This window comes from Bacillus rossius, chromosome 1, assembly GCF_032445375.1.
Source record: "Bacillus rossius redtenbacheri isolate Brsri chromosome 1, Brsri_v3, whole genome shotgun sequence".
Taxonomy (NCBI): Eukaryota; Metazoa; Arthropoda; class Insecta; order Phasmatodea; family Bacillidae; genus Bacillus; species Bacillus rossius.
Window position 1 is genome coordinate 345,180,526 of NC_086330.1, and position 20,925 is coordinate 345,201,450.

Here is a 20,925-nt window from a genome sequence, read left to right on the forward strand (position 1 = left end):
TACCTGTATACATCTAAAAATTGGTGGTCTGTATGTAGTCTAGACTCTATAAAGCACTATAGAAAAAAGCTTAAAAATAAGAGATTACTAATATTGAAAAGATTCCATTATCTAGCTAATGCTTGGCATTCATTGCAATGCCTCATTCAGTTTTGTTTTGTAATACGTTTGAAGTAGTTACACATATACAATCATTTATCCATCTCTCTAAATATATACTCATCTCTATCTACATCTATATATATGTATATATATCTATGTATCTATCTCTATTTATCTCTTTGTATCTACATATATACATATATAACTCCCACTATCTCTATCTTTTCTGTATATAAATCTCTATATAGCTCTATACATCTATATACCTATCTTTTTATCTAACCCATTTCATTCTCTATACCTTGCTCTATCTCAACTTATTTCTGTCTCTCTCTATCTCACTATATATATATATATATATATATATATATATATATATATATATATATATATATATATATATATGTATATATATGTATATACAGTGAGATAGAGAGAGACAGAAATAAGTTTATATATATATATATCACTCTGTCTCTATTTTATATTTAAATAAATTGTGTCATGTGTGCGCACTTATACAACAAAAACAGACAAAGTGCCACTATATAATATGAAAAAAAAAAAACAAAAAAAAAAAAAAAACAAACAAAAAAAAACATTTTTTGAAACGATTTGTGCTCCAACTATTGCAAAATAGTTATAGGTACCGTCTCAGAAACCTTCACGGGCATGCGCATAACAACTCACCAAAAATTCATCGCAATCGGATGAATGGTATAGAAACGCATACGGCACAAACAAACGAAAATTAAAGACATGACAGATGCATCAAACAATGGTGCATTTAAATTCAAGGCAACTAACTCTATCTATTGACGAAGTTAAGAACAAAACTGTTATGAGCGCCTTTATTTTGCTAGCCACTGCGAGCTCCACTAAGCGGGCTAGTCTCACCAAGGAGAAAAATATGAATTTGCCAGACCCTACTATGCATATGATCGTGTGGCAGACATAGAGAAATGACACTCACTCACTATTTGTATGTCTATGACCTATGATTTTTTCTGTTATAAAATGAAATTATCACTTTTTCACTCCCTTAGGGATGGAATTTCATATTAATATGTGGTCTGTGTGTTAAACCAGGTAATGAGCTCGCTGTAGGCGGAGAAAGTTGATCAAGTGTTAATTGATCAGCTATCTCCCGGGTTGAAAAATATAAAATTCTATTAAAAATTAGGGGTTGGTGATAGAAGGGTGAAAATTTAGGGTTGTATATATTTTTTAATGCCGCATTATAAAAAATTAAAAAAAAAAAATTTTGTCCAAAAATTTAAAAAAAATTTTAGGGGTGGACAACCCTTATCACTTAGGGGTATGAAAAATAGATAGTAGCCGATTCTCAGACCTACTGAATATGCATACAAAATATTGATAAAAATCGGTCAAGCCGTTTCGGAGAAGTATAGTAACTAACACTGTGACACGAGAATTTTATATATAAGATTATGCATTATTACGTTGTCATTGTAGTATTGTATTTTTTATAGTACGACTTGTCCACTACCTCTGTGTAAACCTATGCACACAAAATAGATCTAATGAATACAATAAACTAATCTAATGAATATATAACATTATAAATAAGATGGGAATGGGTCAACTATATTCTTTCCCGATACCCCATTTATCTACTAAAAAAATTAAAAAGTAAGTTAATTGTACCGTTACTAATTTTACATAAAGTTAGTTGATGCATATAAAATTAGTAAAAAAAAAAGCTAATTTATGTTGCAAACACTGCTCATATTTTAACTTACCTAAACATCTCAACTGTTTTGATTGGTCAGCTGAGACAGATACAAACACAAATAAAAGAAAATATAAAACATTCATTATAATTTCGCCCTATATAAATTAATTGCAGTTTCTCCACACTAATTGTAGGTATCGTTTCAAATCACAAGCACAGAAGCACACTAACTACGCTGACGCGACAAATAGGAAACTAGAAAAAATTATCAACGTCAGTATCTGAACACACGTGTACAGCCTACAGCGTCCGGCAAATACGTACACGTTCGATTCCTGTTATTGGTCGTTTCCAAATATTAATAGTGCCAACAGAACAATAAAAAAATGTCAGCGTTACACATAATGTCCCATCATTGGCTAACGGATATTTTACATTTCTACAATATTGACAATACTCAGGAGTAACGCATAATCTTAGTAAAAATCGAATACTTACATAATATATTTATTTGTACTTTAAACACACAACGCTAGTAACATGTCACGACCTATCAGGATACAAGCATAATAATTATTATAAGTTTACATTGTTTTTAAATGCAACGGGCACAAATAAATGATCATCGAAAATCCTGGTAATAAAAAATCTATCAGATATAAACACATGTGCAAATGTTGTAAGATCGCATAAAAAAAAATAAGATTTTTGTTTTCTACAACGCAATAAACGAACGCGATTATTGGGCAGCAAAACTAGTCTCTGTCATATTTATGAAATGTTAATTCAATTTGCAAACGTACTTTAAAACTGTTTAAGCTTAATACATCACGAGGGGAGAAAAAAAACTTCGTGAAAAACATTGCTGTGGACAAAAGTAGTGGATTTCATAACGTACATCTGCGTGGGGTTGACGTTGTTGTGTATTTTGTATGTACCCCCACCCAAGGTTTTTTGGGTTATTCCATTCAAAATAAAGTAGGGGAGTACATTTGTAAAACACTTAACCTTGAGATCAATAGTAAAAATAAATAATGGGAAGATGATTGTGAAAAAAATATATATATATAATACTAATTATTTGTTAACTCAAACATGTTTATTTGAAAAGGAGGAACACAATATTCGTTACAATCGCAAAATGTTTTAATGGATTTGGACGAGTCCAATAAAATGACTTCCCCTTTCGTCAAGCGCGTGTGTATGTGTATACATCATCGGCCATGATTCTGCTACAGTGATGATTGAATCACCTGCTCAAATGTTGCGGGAAGGCGCGAGTTTATAGTATGCTGTATAAGAACGTTAACTATGAGAAAATTTTAACGGAGAATATAGTCTGGGCAGTGAATGGCTCACGTTGACTCAAATTTAGTAAGGTAAGCTACTTGTTTTTAAAGTGTAATCGAATAGGATGTTCCCTTAACAAGTGTGTACGGAGATAGGTATACGAGTTTAATTATTTATATTTAAAATATTTATTTATACCTACTTGTACTATTTCGTGTTTACCTTAGCCTCTTACGTATATTTTTTCACATTGCTTTTCAAAAAGGAGTATTTGTTTACATTGTATGACTTCTTCCTTTTGGTGTTGTTATAAGTTTCTATTATGTGCTTTAATATATTAGTAAACTATCGCTGTTATTAAACAACTATGCTTAACTTACGCTTTTTTTTAAAGGCTGCAAGAAGTTGGGTTGGGTTTCTAGGCGGGTTGGAGAACCGAGCGTATTAACAGTAGAGGGAGTAGGAGTAAACAAAACCGGTCGAGTGAAAGAAAACACTAACGGCATTATGAGGCCCACTGAAGCGTGTGTGTTTACTGTAGCTTTCATTTAGATTTCGACATGCTATTACGTTTTTATTTGCCGCTATTTCTAGTACAAATAACTTTAAACAAAATTTGGTAGCGTTCTCAATTATTAAAAAAATTTGTTACGTAATTTATGAAAATATACTTCACGTATTGGTAGCGTTTTTAATTAATTAAACATTTTGTTACGTAATTTATGTAAATATACTTCACGTTTCCGTGTTTCTAGGGTTGAGAGTTGCCTACACCAAACTATCGATTGGTTTCGTCATACATACATATGTGTATAGTTCAACATGCTTAAGAAAGAAGGGAAAAAAAGAATAAATTTTGAACATGGTAGTTATAAATCGTAAAATGCTCAACGTTAATACAAAAGGCAACACAGCGATGTTCAATTCTTAGGTGCTTGTAGTTTATTATGGTACAGACCAGCTGACGAGTTGTTCAGTTATTGCAGTGTTGCCGATTTTCATCAGTTTCGTTGCCTTGTGGTGGAGTGCCATTTGCAGAATTTAGTGTGCTGCCTTGCTGCGAGTTTAAATTAACGATGGCGATGTACTTGCGTGTGTCGAAGTGTGCACCTGCTACAATTACGCTTCTGGTAGCGTACAATCTCCATCGTTTATGCAGGACTGCGATACTTGAAGTGAGGGCGTGCACTACATGTACTGCAGTATGTATCACGGCAATCCTGTAAACCATTGCTAGAAATGGCGTTCATTCAGCCATGAAATACTTAAATTAAAGTTATCATAACCATAATGTATCAGTCCGAAAGTTATTTTATTTGAAGAGTTGATTTTCTAAAACGCCTTGGGTGTTTTTCCAATATATCAGAACAAATGCGCATGTCTGTATGGCCAGCTGGCGCAGTGCCAGTAACCAGCTGCATCATGGGAGGTGTTGCGGACAGGAGTACCATTCCCCTCTTCCCCCTCTTGTTTGCCCGGGCAAAGTTTTGTCTCCCGGCCAAGCATGTTATGCTGAAGCCGGGGCCGCTTAGGAGAGAGTCGAAAATAATGGTGCTAGGCTTACTACGCAACTCAGTTGAGAGACTAAAATTTGAAATATTGTGTGGTATATCATATGTATGTATATATAACATTAGATTCTGGATAAGTTAATTTTACTTTTATTAGTACCTGGAAATAGAGGTTAATAAATTAAAAAAATATAGGCAACGTCCGCTATCCTTTATATCATTCTAAGAATGTCCCATGTGCTGTGTAAGCTTTAGGAAATTTATTTTTTATTTAACGACCCTTTAAGTTGGATATAGATTGACAAAAATATTCATTTTGATTCTTTTTTGCCCATATTTCGTTGAGATTCTGGTCTAAATGCCCTGAAAAACATTTATTATAGGGATTTATGAATAAGAATGAAGTTTTCAAGATTGCTTCAAAAACTTGGATGTATATTCAAATAGTTTCTGTTCAGTCATATTTATGTAAATCGACTGAACGAGAAACATTCCACTCCCTAGTCCCCACCCCACAAGCAGGCGGATGCTTCGGCATCTGCGCATGCGCTGCAAGTGTCCAGACCTTGACGTAGGAAGCTGAGGCCCCGTAGTAGGCTTAAACAATCGTGAGCTGCCTTCTTGTTCGCCCCTTTCTGCTGCTTGCTTGTTTGCAGGAATCATTGAGTTTGTTCGTGCTCGGTAAATTTTCTTGTTTTAAATTCGTTCCGATATTATTTGCTCACTGATCAGTTCAATTTCAACAAAATATGGACTGGTACTATTTCTAATCGCGTTCGTGACGTTTTAATATATCGTTTTGAGTGGAATCCTTATGGACGACATCGAATTTTCAGTGTATGGTGTCAATTTTAAGAAGAAATCATGTGAGGTAACTCTATTCATGTTTATTTTTTGTGTTAACAGTGTTTTGAAATATTTTTCAGTTATTTATGAATGTGTTTGGTGTTTCAGCAATGTCACTTCCAGCATTGTTTATTTACTCAAGGTCGCAAATAATTCTTAAATATTTTCAAAGTTCTTGCATTTATAGCTTAAAAATTCGTTATTGTTTGTGAAAATAATGCCGTTTACTTGTTCGCTTGATTAATAGACATCAATTGGGGTCTATCTAATTCCTTGGCCAAGTATCAAGATGATTAGTGTTTGGAATACCTCTTGTATGTGGATTAGTTTACTCGAATATATAGCAAGTCGGTGCGTAATATTATTGACTTGGATGTGATGTTTATAGACTCGCTGATTTGCACAGCGAAGACGGGCGTGCTTGAGCACCGTGTAGATTTCAGTGCTGGTATTTTTTGCCACGTTAATTTTCGTTACACTTGGATTTTTACCGTAGGTGAATTATTTCTATTACGTGTATACATTTTACTCTTAATACATTACATTCATTCAGTCTTCAATAATAAATTTTCCTTCAGCCATTCTCAACTATTGTGGGGGGGGGGGGGGGGGGATAAGTGCAGATACGATTGTACAGTCTTGGGATTTGTGATATTACTGCTCTTTTTTTTTTGCTATATGAATGACCCAAATTATGTGTGATTTCTTGTACAATGATTTGTATTTAGTGCAGTTAAAGTGACCAGGGAAGTAAAATACATTTTAGTACTTAAATCTTGTTAGTTACAGAAACCAGAGAATGCAATTAGGTATTATTCTTTGTCTCTTACTAATATTCACTTTAATAAATGTGTTTATATTTTTAATTATGTTGGCCTAATGTTTTTTATGGGGTACATAATAATTTTAATTGCATGAATACTAATTGGAACAATGAGATAATCCTTTGAAAATGCAGTGTCCTTTATTACACACTTTAAAGTTGGTACATTGGGGAAAAAAAAGTCTTTCCAATTAGAATCTTGCTTTGTTATATTTTTTATAAGAAATAAAATTAGTATGTTTCAAACCCTAAGGCTAAAACATTAAGTGTTGCTCAACAAAGAATTATCAAATCAATTTATAGGTACCAGCAACAAGTATGGGAAAGTATTTTCATAGCTCAAACTATAATTTGGCCTTTTGACTGATGTTTGAACCAATGGTTTTCAACTAGCAGCCTGCCAAATTACATTTCGTGGCTCATGGAAAATGTTATAGTGACCATTATTTTTCTCAAGACCACCATAAATACCAGGCGGACAAAGACTGTTTTCCACCCTAGTTTGGCACAATTAGGATGGAAAAAAGCCTTGTTGGCCCCGGCCATAATGTTTACAGGTTTACAAGATCTTAAATTCAATGAAAATTTGTTTGGTATATTTTCCATTTCATTTACAGGTTGTCCTTTTTCTGAAAAGTCAGGGAAGTGTGAATCTGTCTGGAAAAGTAATAGAATTCGCTTAAAAATTCCCGGAAAAAGTTGCGGAAATTCCCCAATGTTGGTAATTTTAGGGGAAAAATTTTATGCTCCAGTCTGCTGTCACCCATGCTGTGCTAGGATCTTTTTTTTTTTCATATGTTAGTACATATCAATGGTCATTAGGAGAGGAATCAGCTAAGTAGTATAATTGGTTGCTGCTTGATTTTTAAAGGTTAAAAAATGACTTGTTTCGATCAAATAAGACAGCAAAATTATTTTTCATGGCAACAGTTTAAACCTATGGAAGGGTTCAGATAAGAGCAAAGTCCATGAACCAAGCTGTAGGAATATCTCAGCTCCTGCAATATTTTTCTGGGTTTACTAAGAAGTAGAAAAACTCTTTAGGGTGTCAAACATAATCAAGTAACTTCAAATTATGTCTGAAACAAAAGTCGTAAAAAAAAAACTGTTAATCTTCCAAATAGAATTTATTGTATTTCCATTTCAAAACCAAGCAATGTAAAAAAAATTGTTTTTCTTCCAGTATATGTCAACATGATCAGCCTCGCATATCTATAAATCTTTAAAAATGTCCCAACTGTAAACCAATGTCAAAATCATTTTTTTTATAAATTTGTTTGGCTACTATTTTACATAGTCAATGTTTTAGTCTACTCCCTTTGCCACAAAATTGCTAGCTGTGTAGATGAATTTTGATTGACAGTAACTTTTTAAGTTTTAGTTTTGACTATAGTGATAGTGAACCTATTAGTTTTGCTAGCAATTAATTATTTAGAGCTTATATTTCTCCTGACATAGTATCTATCTTATGCTTAGAACAATAATGAGGAACACTTGCCAAAAAATTTAAAAATCTAAATTTTAAATTTTAAACCCTTTGCTAACTCGTACAAATTAAACTTTCAGAAATTTAAAAAAATAAAAATCAGTTGATAGCTTAAAAGGTCAAGATATTAAGGACCCAGCCTAGTCAGGGGTGTATTTGTGTTGGTGACGCTGTAAGTGCGACACTCGCAGCTGATTCTAGTGCAGTATTGCCTCTTAAGCGCAAGACTGCAGACTGGCATGTAGTTTTCTCGTCATGCATACTGTAACTGTGAGATACGAGCAGTGACAGTAATATTATATGGCGGAAAAATTAAGATAAAAATGTGTGGTGCTTTCAAGAATCTGTACCTAGTGTTTCATTTCTAAAACTTATTCTGAAAACACATTTTACCAATTTTCATACTCCTAAAAATAGTCATAAACAGAATTACTCCTTCACCTTCAGTGTATTCTTAAATGCTTTTCATAAACTGGCTTCACTCTGACATATTGAGAGTTTTTAAATTGTGTGTGCTCAAGTAGGTAGGACCCTTAATGTAGTATTGTTTTATGATCCAAAACTAGTAAAATCACAGTTATGACAATTGAAAAAAAATTCCAGTCAAACTTTTGTAAGAATATGCCAATTGTATTTCACTTGAATTAATTTAGTAATGATTTCCAAAGAGAGGGATGTAATTTCCCACCACTGGCTCAATATGTATTATAAATTTGAGTTCATTCATAGGTACTGTTACATTCATTATTATTTTTTAATGAATATGCAATTCAAATACTGTACATCGTAACATACATACTTGCATTTTTTTTTATTTGGAGAACAATGTCATAAAAGCCTAATTTGACCTGCTTAGCACAGATTTGAATTTTTTCCTTGAAGAATACCCAGAAAACTAGATATTGACGTGGTTAATTCCTACTGTGAGTTATTGCTTAGGTATGTAATAACTATTTACTCATATTAACTATTTATTTATATAGCATTGTTGTTTCACAACTTAAGTCTGAGACTGAAGGCAGTAAATCACTAAGCCTAGGCTACATTTGTGATAGCATGCAAATAATGTGTAAATAACATAGTTGTGCGCACACACACACACATCACAGTATTCAAAGCTACATTTGTACAACAGTTTGTAATGATGTTGCAATTTTTTTACCCTTATTTATTCGTGTAAAAAATTTAATTTCAAGCATTTTAATTTTGTCTATTATATAAGGCAGAGATGATTACAACATAAATGCATTTTATTTTTATTGCCTCGCAAATAAATAGCACCTTAAAATTATTTTCAGCTATCTTTGAAATGCTTATGTTAAAACAATTGTTAGCTACTGTATGCAGCTGACAAAGTTGCAAACAAACCAATGTAAAACAGAGAGAAAAGTTAATAAAAGTTTGATATATTTCTGTCACCATTCACATGCTCTTTTACAATCTAGCAGCTGCTATTTTAGCCTGTGTTGCTGTGCATGTGCTGTTGCAAATGTAGCACAGCTTTTACTTAGAGGCAGGGTTTTAGCTTGGGAACTTCAATTTCTCATTCTGTAACCTGCCATTGTATCTTATAAATAAGTCAATATCTATTGGTAGTTATTTGGCTTTTGTGTTTTAAAAATGGAGGTAGCACAAATTTTGAGATACTTTATTTATTTATTTTTTTTAATCTGGGATATTCTCACTATGATGTACTTTCTCTTGTTTTGAGAACACACAATTTTCTAAGACTTAAAATGAGGCTTTCCACTATCAGTTTCCTAAAATATTTTGCAGTGAGGATGAAGTTTTTAAGATTTCTGACATACTGAATTAAAACAGCAAGCATGTACAAAAGAATCATGACATCTGAATTAACTGCACAGGATCTGGGTATTACATAATATGACTAAAAAGTGCAACAATCGTGAATACATCTATTTTTTACTGTAAGCAGAAATAGAGATGTCAAGAAGCTTTGAAACATGAATTCTGTAACATAAATTCGGCCTTTCACTACGCCACACTCCCAGAAGCATGAGATATGCTTACATTAGGGGAAAAAACTGCTAAATCGACTAACCTACGAATGACCATTCATTTCTGCTCCTAGTTAATGGATTCTTTCATTTAGCTTAAAACACCAAATGATACGCAAACAAAAAATTCAATTTGAGTATTCTTGCCTCCATCCTGCTATATAAGTAACCTAAAATAGCCTTTATTTTTGCAGTAACATGCACAACTGTAAAACAACGTATAAAATTGTAATTCCATAATTAATAATTGACACAACTATTACCAAAACATAAACATACACAATAATTAACATGCTACTAATGAAGTTTGTACATGAAAACACCTTAAACTGCAAACATTTGCAGGTAATTAGTGTGTCAAAATCTTGCATTGTTGTTGCCAAAGTGTTTCAGAACCATAACACTACATACTTGAAATGTCAATTTTTTTTATATAGTTGCAGTTAATCACCAACACAAGCATTTTAGGAGTCTTGAAATTGATCATGTTAAAATGTGCTGGGAAAAACTCAAAATTTTGGTGTTGTATGTGAAATTTTACAGTGGTAGAATGAATAATAGGAAGATTGACTAATTCTTTATGACTTTTGAGATACTAGAAATTTTTTCATGTTGTTTAAAAGTCATATCAAAATACATTAAGATGCTTCTTGGTAAACTGTTTTTTAACTAAGCAAAAGTTTGAGATATTGCTGAAGTGATTTTTTTTAAAGATGAAGTGGCATGCAATTTTAAATTATTTTTTTTTCTTGGGATTACCCTTGATGGGAATTTATAAAGTTATTTACTGTTAAAGAGCTTGGACCATAACAATGGTAAATACTACTATACATTACTGGGAGTGGCAAGTGATAAAATAAATTTAGCACTTGCAAGAAAGCTGACTAGTTTTAATGTCCGTAAATAATATAAAATTTGGTATTATGTACAGGGATAAGTGTGTCCTGATTATATTTCATTGGAAAAAATATTTTTATTTTACGAATATACTATTTTATTGCTAACTGAACAGCAGTAGGACATAGACTGACTTTACAAATAAAACCTCAAAACTGAAAAGAGGACTAGACAATTTACACACCTCTATCACCACACAAAGTAGTATAATACAGTTCAAGTAAAACATGAAAGTGATAAAACTTGTCATTAATTCTATACATAAGTGATGTGATTACAACACTGACTGTTACATGAATTTGTGCAAATTTAATAAGTTTAGCAATGTTTATAATGAAAGGAATTTTGCTGAATAATATATGTAACTAGTGACCCGCCCTGGCTTTGCACGGATGTGATCTACTAATGTCATTTATCTTTAATATGTAAGTCATTTGCCTATAAGTTTCAAGTTATAGTGTCAATATTGACAAGCTTTTTTCTCATGTGACAGTGCACAGATTTTTTATAAGTTACATGCAGAAGGGCTACATTTAGCTGTCCATGTAAAAAGCACTTAACTCTCAAATCTGTTCCTGCAACTGTGGGTTATCCATATGGGATCATGGACTTTTGTGTAGGGTGTTTTAAGACCTACAATTCTGTTGTACATTAATTTGATGTACGGTATCTGTCATGTGTAAGTCAGAGTAAGCCATTTAAGCACCATAAAAGCGTTATTTTACAATTTCATTACAAAACATCTAGATTTCTGTACTATCTTTAAATGTATTTCATGCATATAAACTTTCCGGAAGAAATTTTCTAAATGTTAATGAAAATCGCATCAAAATCCATTATGCAGTTAAGTAGTAAGCGAACAGACAGACGTGGATAGCGTCTTTGTTTTATACCATTTAGAAATTAATGGAGCCTTTATTTCTCTTCTCTGTTTTAGTGTAAGCAAGCACAATACATGTAATTGTGAAAGAAAAAATTATGGTGGTGTGATTTTTGATTCTGTCTCATGTAATATTTAGAATGAATGTTAACTATTGACTAATTGAAAGAGAAATAAAGTGTCAAATGGCAGCTGACAAACATAGCAAAGTTTAGGAAAAATGAATGGCATTGAATAGTTTTCCCATGTAAAGATCTAAGACACAAAAATGTGAAAACTTGTGTTTTTACTTGAATAGTGATCTATAGGTAATTGACAACAATGCAACTACTGTACAAAACACAATTTTGTGCAAGAATTTTTTTGTGTTTGTTGACACGTTGGCATTCCAGTGAAAACAGATCTAACTGTATCAAGTTTTTTTTAACAATTGAAATTTGTGGGTTAGATCGATATTCGGGGTAGCTAATCAGTTTTCATTGATAGATCATTTTTTTTAATGCTCAAGTGGAAGTATTAACAGTGATAAAAATATATCACAGTTATAACTAGAGACCCGGAAATTTCGCGGATTAATTAAGTCGCAAGCTAGAATGCAAACCTTCACACCCTCGCACTGTGTTCGTGATTGGACCGCAGTTGTTTGGACACGCCCTTCTACGACCGTGAGCCAACAACGTCCAGCTAGGAGAGAAGTAAGCGAATCAGGTAGTGCCAAATAACAAGGATAAAAATGTTCTCGCTAAGAAATCAACCAATGGGAAAGTAAACATGGGTCGAGCACACCTATAACTTTGAATTCTATCCTGAGGCCAGAAGAATCCGCGAAATTTCCGGGTCTTTAGTTATAACAAACTTTTAAAATAGTGTACATTTTATAGAGAAAATTTCCAAACATCATTAGGTCATACATCTCCAAACTATGGCTCGCAGGCCACCAGCACCATCAATTCAGTCAGACATGCCCAGTATTCAGTCAGCCATAGTTGGCTAAAAGTTTTTAGACCCCTGCTTTTGGTGGTAAAACAAAACATTCTGTACATATTATTAAGTAAGCATTCTACATTAAAATACATATTTTGTGGAAATAATTCCCCAGACCATCAATGCTCTGTGGTAAAACCAAATTATATAATATATTTATATATATATAAATTATTAAGTTAGCTTGCTACATCTTAGTGAGTTAAGCTTTATTGGCTCACGTGCTCACACACATGTGGTTCCTATGTACAATTTAATGTTGCAGTAATTTTTCAAGTAGCACAAGAAAAAATTACAGTCTAAAAGGACATTTTTAAAAGAGAGAACATTGGCTAGTTAACAAGGTTCTAATATTTTTGATGTGCCAACATCTTAACTTTTGGTATACAGTATTTGGTAGGAGTGATTTCGTGAAAATGGAATGAAAAATGGTATTTACAGACTGAATTAAGATACTTTAAGCAAAATAATGTGTATTTTAAAATATTTCAGGTTAATATTTTATTTTCACTGGTACTGAAAGACTTACTTACATTTTTTTTAATGTTTATCTTCCTGTTTGACAGGAGAAATGCATCCTGCTTTTGACTTCCCCTGTAACCTGTCTAGGCCTATAACCAGAGTTTTTGATTGTACAGAAAAAAATTCAAGGTACCTACTGTAACTTGTTGGTCATTTATATGGCTAGCATATTTTAAAGTTACGTATGAAAGCATAGCTAAATTGACACTATTTTAAATGAAAAGAAAAAAAACTAAATTTCTAAATCTGTTTGTAGATTAATAGCTGCTTGACCAATTCCAGATTTATCTTGTGTGTTGCAGATACTGGGTTGATGGTACTGAAACAATCTAAACATTATAGCAGAACCTACTAAGCCTTGAACTTTCTTAATTTTATTTTATCCTAGCAACACACCCCAGATTTGCTTGGGTGGATAAATATTTTTAGCAGAGAAACAACTCTTTAGAGTCACAATAAAAAACTGTTATTTAAGTTATTGCTAATCTTCAAACAATTCAATATTGTGCCAATCATGTGCATTATAGGCACCCTTTTTTTAATTTTAAAATAATTGAGTTTTTTTTTAAAAAAAATTTTATTTAAATTCTTTGCTCCCTGCCATTTTATTCAGCCCAGTGTACGGCCGGGCCAATTCTTTTTCAGCGTGTTTTTTTTCTCTTCCCCCAATGCCCCCCCCCCACACACACACACACACACACACACACACACCATCCAGTTCACAGCTTCGCCAATGCTACGTTGCGACTTGGATTGCTGCTTTAAGCCCCTGGTGACTTCCCCGAAGTCTCGCAATCAACAAGCTTGGACAACCAGCCTGGTCAAATTCTCCGTGTGGCAGACACGTCGCGGTGTTTCGTCGCCTTGGTTCTCACAATCTTGCGAATTTCCCCCGCACTCGCCAGTCCCCTCGTCCAGAACCCAGGCCGGGTCAGTCACTGGTCATAACCTCCCCCCCTCCTCTCTTGTTCATGGAGGTCGTAACCCACAGCCGCTCTCACACACTCGTCCGCACACCCTGCCGGTGACGACGAGAGGAATTAAAATGTGCTGGACTGCTAAAAGACGTATCCGCGATCCGTCTAGAGGAAGCGAGAGACACTAACCCCTCCCTACCATCCTGGCTGTCCACCTGAGGGCAGTACTGTCGTGCCCATAAGAACAATGTTCAAGTTGAATCGACCCTCGACCTGACCGCTCGCCGGGCGCATTGAGTTCCCCACTTCTCCGTCCAGAGCGCGCTGGCCAAGGATGCCAACTTTGAGTGTCTATGGCGACGAGCGCCGATGAATACCGAAGGCTCCCCCCATCCTCTTTCAAGGGAGACTTGGCCTTTTAATTTAGCGCCCCAACCGCGCCCCGAGGTCACTTTTCTTAGGGCAGCCAACTGCGAACATCTCAGGTCAGCGACTCTCCTGACTTACGCAAGAATTAGAAGACCGCCGATCAATCAATTGGAATGTAGTCTACTACAGTTAAGGCCTCAAGTGCCGATTTACTATTTTTAGCTTTTAGTCTGCCCTAATTAGTCGCAAGTTAAATTTTTTTTTGGCTTCCAACTTTCTTCGTATCCATCATGGTTTCCAAAGCCAACCGTGTGCTACTGCATCAGTCTACGAGGCGGCAGCCAGGCAGCTGAATTCTCCCCGCAGTGGTGAGTTTTTTTTAAATGTTTTTACCCCATTTCCACCAATCCCGGTGGTGAATTCCGCCACCCTACCTAACGCCTGCATCTGAGGTAATTCGTACCGAATGGCCTTTGTTGCAGTGCGGGTTCGAGAACACCCCTGGAACCCAGTTCGTCCTAGAACATCCCACATCAAGATTTTGGCCCAGTAGTTTCAAAACACTCGGTGAAACGCCTTCTTCATTTTGCTATCTCTCTCTTCTCGTCGTCTGTGGCTGACTATGCTTGACCGCCAACATATATCAAGTCTATCTACCACCTGTGCCAGTTTATAGACTTTTTATTTTCTTTATTTTATTGTTTTATTTCATATTTCAGAACTGTAAATTTATAATTTCAAGTGCTAGCCAATGCAACGAAACAATTTTGTGTAATTATATGTTAACCTTCATAAGTAACCCTGTAGAGGCCCGGGCCTATTGTCAATTGTTTTTCACCTTTGTCTTAAATTTGTAATATGCAAACCATATACAAATTATGAAAGCACAGTCAAAATAAAATAAAAATTTAATTTTTAATCAGAATAAATCGAATAGCTCGCCAACCAAACCTCGGCTTCTCTTTTATAAGCCTTACGATCCTCTCCACCATCTGTAAGCCCACAGGGGCGGAAATAAATTCTTGTTCACCCTCCGTAGTGCCCCTCTGAATTATTATTGATATATCTTTTTATTATAAGTTTATCTTTCCATTATGATTCTAAATTTTTGTATCTTAGAAGTTTCTCTAAGAAATTACTTAATAAAATTATTAGTTCACTAAGGAGAGGCGTAACAATATAAATTACAGAGAAGAGTAAGGATCGATAACAAATGTTCATTTTTTTTTTTAGTGAGACTGGTTAATTTCAATATTTCTGAGTTTACTACATTTTTTGTTCTATTTCTAAATTGATTCCAAATATACTGATCTTCTGCACTGCCTGATCCAGACAGACCAATGTACAGTTTCTGTGAGAAAAGCATTCTTTTCTCACATCACCACCAACATATTTCTGTGTTTCACTGTGGGATTTGTTGATTGTGATTGCAAATGAAATTTTAACTGGAAATTGTCATTGCTTTATCATGGGAATGTGAGGAATATGTACCATTAGTCCAGCTGCTGGTCCCGTGAAGATGATTTCAAAGTTTTTTATAAAAAATTTCCTTTGCATTATTGCTTACATTTTTTTAGCTATGTTACTTATATCTGTAACTTTTTACTCAGAGTAAGCTTGAAATGCTGAGGTTTTAGTTACGAGTATTGCTATATCTTACGAACCCATAATTATTATTTTTTAATATAAATGGAACATATTTTATGTCTAAGATATTAGCTAGCATAAACATTGTTTGAATAATGTAGTCCTTATAGAATTAAGTCAGATATATTGGTTGCAAATCCTATGTTTTTCCTTCGTGCATTGTGCCTCTGACTCAATTGCCCCATGCCCTCTTACCCTTTCAGATACTTTTATACTCCTGGACGTTTGGGATGTCTTGGTTGCTACAGGTATAGAAACTGGGGAAATAGTTAGAAAATTAAAACATAGGCCTATTTGTGAAATTTCTTCTCATAATAATTAAAGTGAAATGGAAAATATCGCTTTCTTCGACATTTAAGCACTTGAAAATATTTATCACAAAATTCATTTGAAATTCCTTTTTCTGAAATCCCAGGCTTTTTATTATAAACTCTTTTAAGTGTAACTAGGGGAAAAAATGTATTCCTGCATGTTTACAAACATTTGTATAGATCATTTTCGTACGCCTGCATCACCTATGGTGATTAATGCAACTTGGAGTTTATTCCCAGTCATACTGGATATTCATGGCTACTGCACATTAATAGAGATAAATTAAATTTCAGTTAGTACCTTTATCGTGGGAAGGAGATCACGGCCAAAGGTTTGCTGATAGAATATATTTATTTGTGAATTCTGCAATGTTCATGTTTACTGGATGTTTAGGTAAGACCTATGTGCTTAGTACATGTATTAAACAAAATGCATTAAACGGAAAACCAACCCGCACCTCCATTAATGCTGGAAAAATAAAAGTGGAACCGTGAATAATTTAGAAATTTAAAACTAAAAAACAAATACAAAACAATACCATGTGACAATGTTCACAGGCTTTCACGGCTATTGTCTGAAGTAGCTTGGCTTCTGGGTTGTAGCCGTGTCCTTGGCAAATAATTCACTGATGTTTTGGTCGACATTGCAGTCGCCATTATCAGGGAGCAGTTACCTACCTACTCACTACTAACTGCTCCCTGATGACTGCAATGTCGACCGAAACATTGGTGAATTATTCGCCAAGGACGCGACTACAACCCAAAAGCCAAGCTACTTCATACCATGTGACAGTTACCAGCAAATCTGCAAAGGCATCAGTTTTAAGGTTGTTGCATCTTAGACCACCTCAGCTAGCTCAAAATATTCTGCCTGGAATAGACATTCATAAATAATTGCATAAATCATTTGGACACCGAAAACACATTTAAGTTCCAAATAAATGTTATTGCATACGACTGGATACTTGAATAATGTCTCTCACACACAACCTGATTTTAAGATATTTTGATTAATACTTGAAGAAAATTCACAGTCCATGTGGCGAAAATCTTCCAACCACGAAAACCAGTACATGTACAGTATACAAATTTTTACATATAATCTCTTAACAAATTTAAAAAAAACATGTCAACTGTTCGCAGGTACCAAAGGATGAATATTAAAAAGATAGTTCACAATTAAGTCCCATGGTTGCACACAAATTCACGGTACAGGCCGAAGGCCTCAGTCCTTGGAACAAAGACTTAAGTTCAGTGGATCCTTGTTGTGGGCTAAAATTACCTGTGACTGGCCAAAAAATTCTAGTTAAAAAGTTCAAAAAATGAATTAAATCTGCTACAAAAAGGATTATTGTTGAGTAGAAAATCTGACGCGAAATCAGAACAGAAAACTTCCAAGATTTATTTGATAAAAAAATGTGCGTAATTTGTTGAATGATTGTCAAAAAAGAATAATAAAAACTGCAGTTTCTATAGAATATGATAATGTATGGTGACTGTTAGTAGACTGTTAGTGCACTTACGTGAATGAATGTCAAAAAACTAATCTTGGGTATTAATTCTAATTGGCATCAGTGTGTAGCTCTGAATGTTTTCAACTACATGAATAAATTTTGGCTTAGAAGCTAGTTAGTTATACAAAGTATATCAAAAGCCCACCATTTAAATTGTTCCACCATATATTTGTCTTTCTAAGTTAGGTGATGTGATGGTAAAACATTGCACTTGCATTCTGTAAGACCTGATTAGAATCAGTCTAGTCATCTTGTTTTAGGTTAGTTGTTTGCCTAAATCACTTTGAGACAAGGGCTTAAGGGTTATATGGTTTCTTGTGAATTATATCAACCTATGGCTAATGCCATCCATTATTTCCCAGTCAATTTCTGTATTTTTGATGTTGAATCATAATTTAAGTAATAAAAATTATTTTTATTTTTAGTTATGTTGCTATTCAAAAGATTATCCATGTGTTTTAATACTGTTACAATTTTACGGGGTTCGTAAAGGATAGCCCAATTAATAGATTTTACTACACAACACAGTTTTATTGATGGCCACTACTTATGTCACTTATTATTAATCTTCTAAAATGGCAAATAATCAAATGCTTTTAAAAAAATGTTGCTTCCCCAGTCACTTGTTTTCACACACCGCAGACCTCGCTGGGCCGCACATCTGGCGCAACTCTCGCCGCACTCCGCCGCCGCCGTCGCAGCTCCCTTCGCCAAGATCCCACTCAACGTCTCGCTCGGAACTCCGCCGCGGCCGCGACACTATCGCCCGGAACTTAACTCTTCGTCCAGGGACTTTGCCGCTTAATTGCCTGAAAACTCCGCCGCGGGAAAACTCCCGACTCCACTGAACTCCTGCCCTGGAACCTTTGTCCAAGGACGCAGCACTATCGTCCCGGAAACTCCGCCGCGGGAGAACTCCTGACTGAACTCTCACCTGAGGCCGGCGTCCTCGTCTTATATATCAGCCCAGGCGCTTTCCAGAAATCACGAGCGCGGCTGGGGCCAGTCGCATCATTCCGCACCGACCCGACGGCAGAAATCTCTCGAAACACGTGTCGGCGGCTCGCGTAACTCCGCAGCTGTCAGGTTTCGGATGTCAAACTAACAGCGCCGCGCGGGGAGCTGAGGGCTGGAGGGAGGGGAAGCGGGGACCCAGGTGCGCGCGGAACGTCTCATGTTGCGCGGCCACATGATGTCAGCCAGCTATGCACCTGCATGTGTCACGGCCTTGCTCACGTTCGTAACAATACTTTCCCGGTTTATATTCTTAAACATATTTACAATTCCATGTGAGATGTAGAGCATATTTTATTTCATATGGCAGATTTATTTAAGTTCAACTGAACTGCTGCACATGATCTAACCTGTTACTTGTTAATGTCTAGTAGCAGGAAATAATTGTGCTATAGAAGTAGTAACTACCTTGAACACTTGCTTGTGCAAATTGTTTGGAAGGATCAGTTACAACATTAATTTTAAATTACACATTTGATCACTTTTAATATTTGACTGCATGTGTGAATCTTCACATGAGTTTATAATGTCTGGTTACATAATTTTACCTGGTGATGTCCTCAGAGCACATTTTGTGAAGTGGATGGCAGTAAAGTGAAAAGCACTTCAAAATTCTTAAATTAGATTTTAGTTAGGTTGCATCCTGCTTTTTATTGGGAATACTATACATTGCAGTGACTGTCAAGCATTGACCTGTTACAATAAAAAGAAATATGTATTCTACTGCTGAATAAACTTTAAGCAAACAAGATAATATATATTTTTATTTTTTTAATTTTTTCAATCAACTTTCTCAGTTTGTTACTTCTTAAATTGAATCGGTGCATAATGTCCGTTCGACATTAGGATGTTAAGGTAGAATGGTGAATTGATGGAATGAATGGATGGGGTAAACAGGAGTACCCTAAAGAAACCCATTATCTCTGCGAGGTCTGGCACATTTACAAGTTTTGTCATTGGTCCCTCACTATTTAAAGATTTCCCATCCTTGGACTAGTGTAGGTGATTTTTAGCGAGATTCCTAACCTTCTTTTATAAAAATCAATGAGAGCAGTATGTTAAGAAGAGTCAATAGATTCAAGCGTTGATACACTGTGACTAGAGCCGGATTTAAAAATTTCTTATGATGCAAAAGGTTATATAGACACAAGGCACACTGGTCATTTGGTGCTAAACGTACGTCAACTGTATATTGTGTGTTTTTGATTTAAACATGCATACAGGTATGTCAAGAAGAGATCACTCAAAATGTTAATGTTATATCCAGTCAGAAATTGTCATGCATGAAATGAATTGAGCACTTTTTTTTATTTGAAGTTGATAGCTAGTCCAATAATGTTCTTATTCCAAACTGAACTTTTAAGTAACTGGCTTTTGTGTGGGTATTTAACTATGCGTAAAAAGTAGTTTGTTATTTATTTTTTAGGAATAGATCAAGTTTGTTGATTTATATTCAAAACTGCATGCTTTCAGATGTAGAATTTTCAACAAATTTTTAATTGCATACTAGATTTCTGTTATGCCTGCTGAAAGTTTTGAAAAATTAAGTTATGCATTTGTATTTCTGTTTGTTTTGCAGTAAGAAATACAATAACATACACATCTTCTGCACTGAAAGGATTAATTGCAATTTCCATACACAGATGCTTATATTGGCTTGTTCCAGCTGCCTCAATGTGATTTGAGATGAAACGGAGGGTGGAGGAGCCATTGGCACAAGTGAAGCACGAGCCTGGCACGGTGTACCGCGGGGGGCAGCCCCTCTCCCCGCGCGTCCTGGAGTCTGTCTCTGGGACTGTGCAGTTCTCGCTTCAACCCACCTTTAATTCAGTGATGCCTGGTGCCACTGCTACCACCACACCTGGCAAGGTTAGTTTCTTCATCGTTCACTAGCAAGGGGAATTGGCCAGAATGGAAGATTAGGTGTGTTCTTATGTGTGTCAGATCTATGAAAATAGTTTTATTTTTATCTTAATTAGTTTTTCCATCCATACTCTAGTCCCACCCTTACCCCTCCAGTTTTAAGTTTGATGTTTATGTTCTGATAAAAGTTTGGTAGCACAAAGAGTATGGCTTATTAATGAGGGGAAAAGCTTTG

The 20,925-nt window shown here is 35.0% G+C and overlaps 2 protein-coding genes across 21 annotated transcripts in view; one reads left to right on the forward strand and one right to left on the reverse strand.

Annotated features, from left to right (window-relative positions):
- LOC134528161 (protein seele) overlaps window positions 1-2,694 on the reverse strand; it is a 43,270-nt gene extending 40,576 nt beyond the window's left edge. Inside the window, exon 1 of one of the 2 annotated variants that reach the window (XR_010074358.1) lies at window positions 1,866-2,141. Coding sequence is in view for 1 of the 2 variants with exons in the window: in XM_063361514.1 (XP_063217584.1) it covers window positions 1,866-1,941 (76 nt within the window). In the remaining variant the exon portion in view is untranslated. Of the gene's footprint in view, window positions 1-1,865 lie in introns of both variants that reach the window. The other variant, XM_063361514.1, reaches the window with a different exon arrangement.
- Window positions 2,695-3,008: 314 nt separating this feature from the next.
- Window positions 3,009-20,925, forward strand: part of LOC134528164 (paired amphipathic helix protein Sin3b) — a 101,861-nt gene continuing 83,944 nt past the window's right edge. For 11 of the 19 annotated variants that reach the window (XR_010074359.1, XM_063361519.1, XM_063361522.1 and 8 more), the window contains exons 1-2: window positions 4,301-5,470; window positions 20,494-20,696. Coding sequence is in view for 18 of the 19 variants with exons in the window: in XM_063361519.1 (XP_063217589.1) it covers window positions 20,514-20,696 (183 nt within the window). In the remaining variant the exon portion in view is untranslated. The other 8 variants (XM_063361520.1, XM_063361526.1, XM_063361525.1 and 5 more) reach the window with 3 other exon arrangements.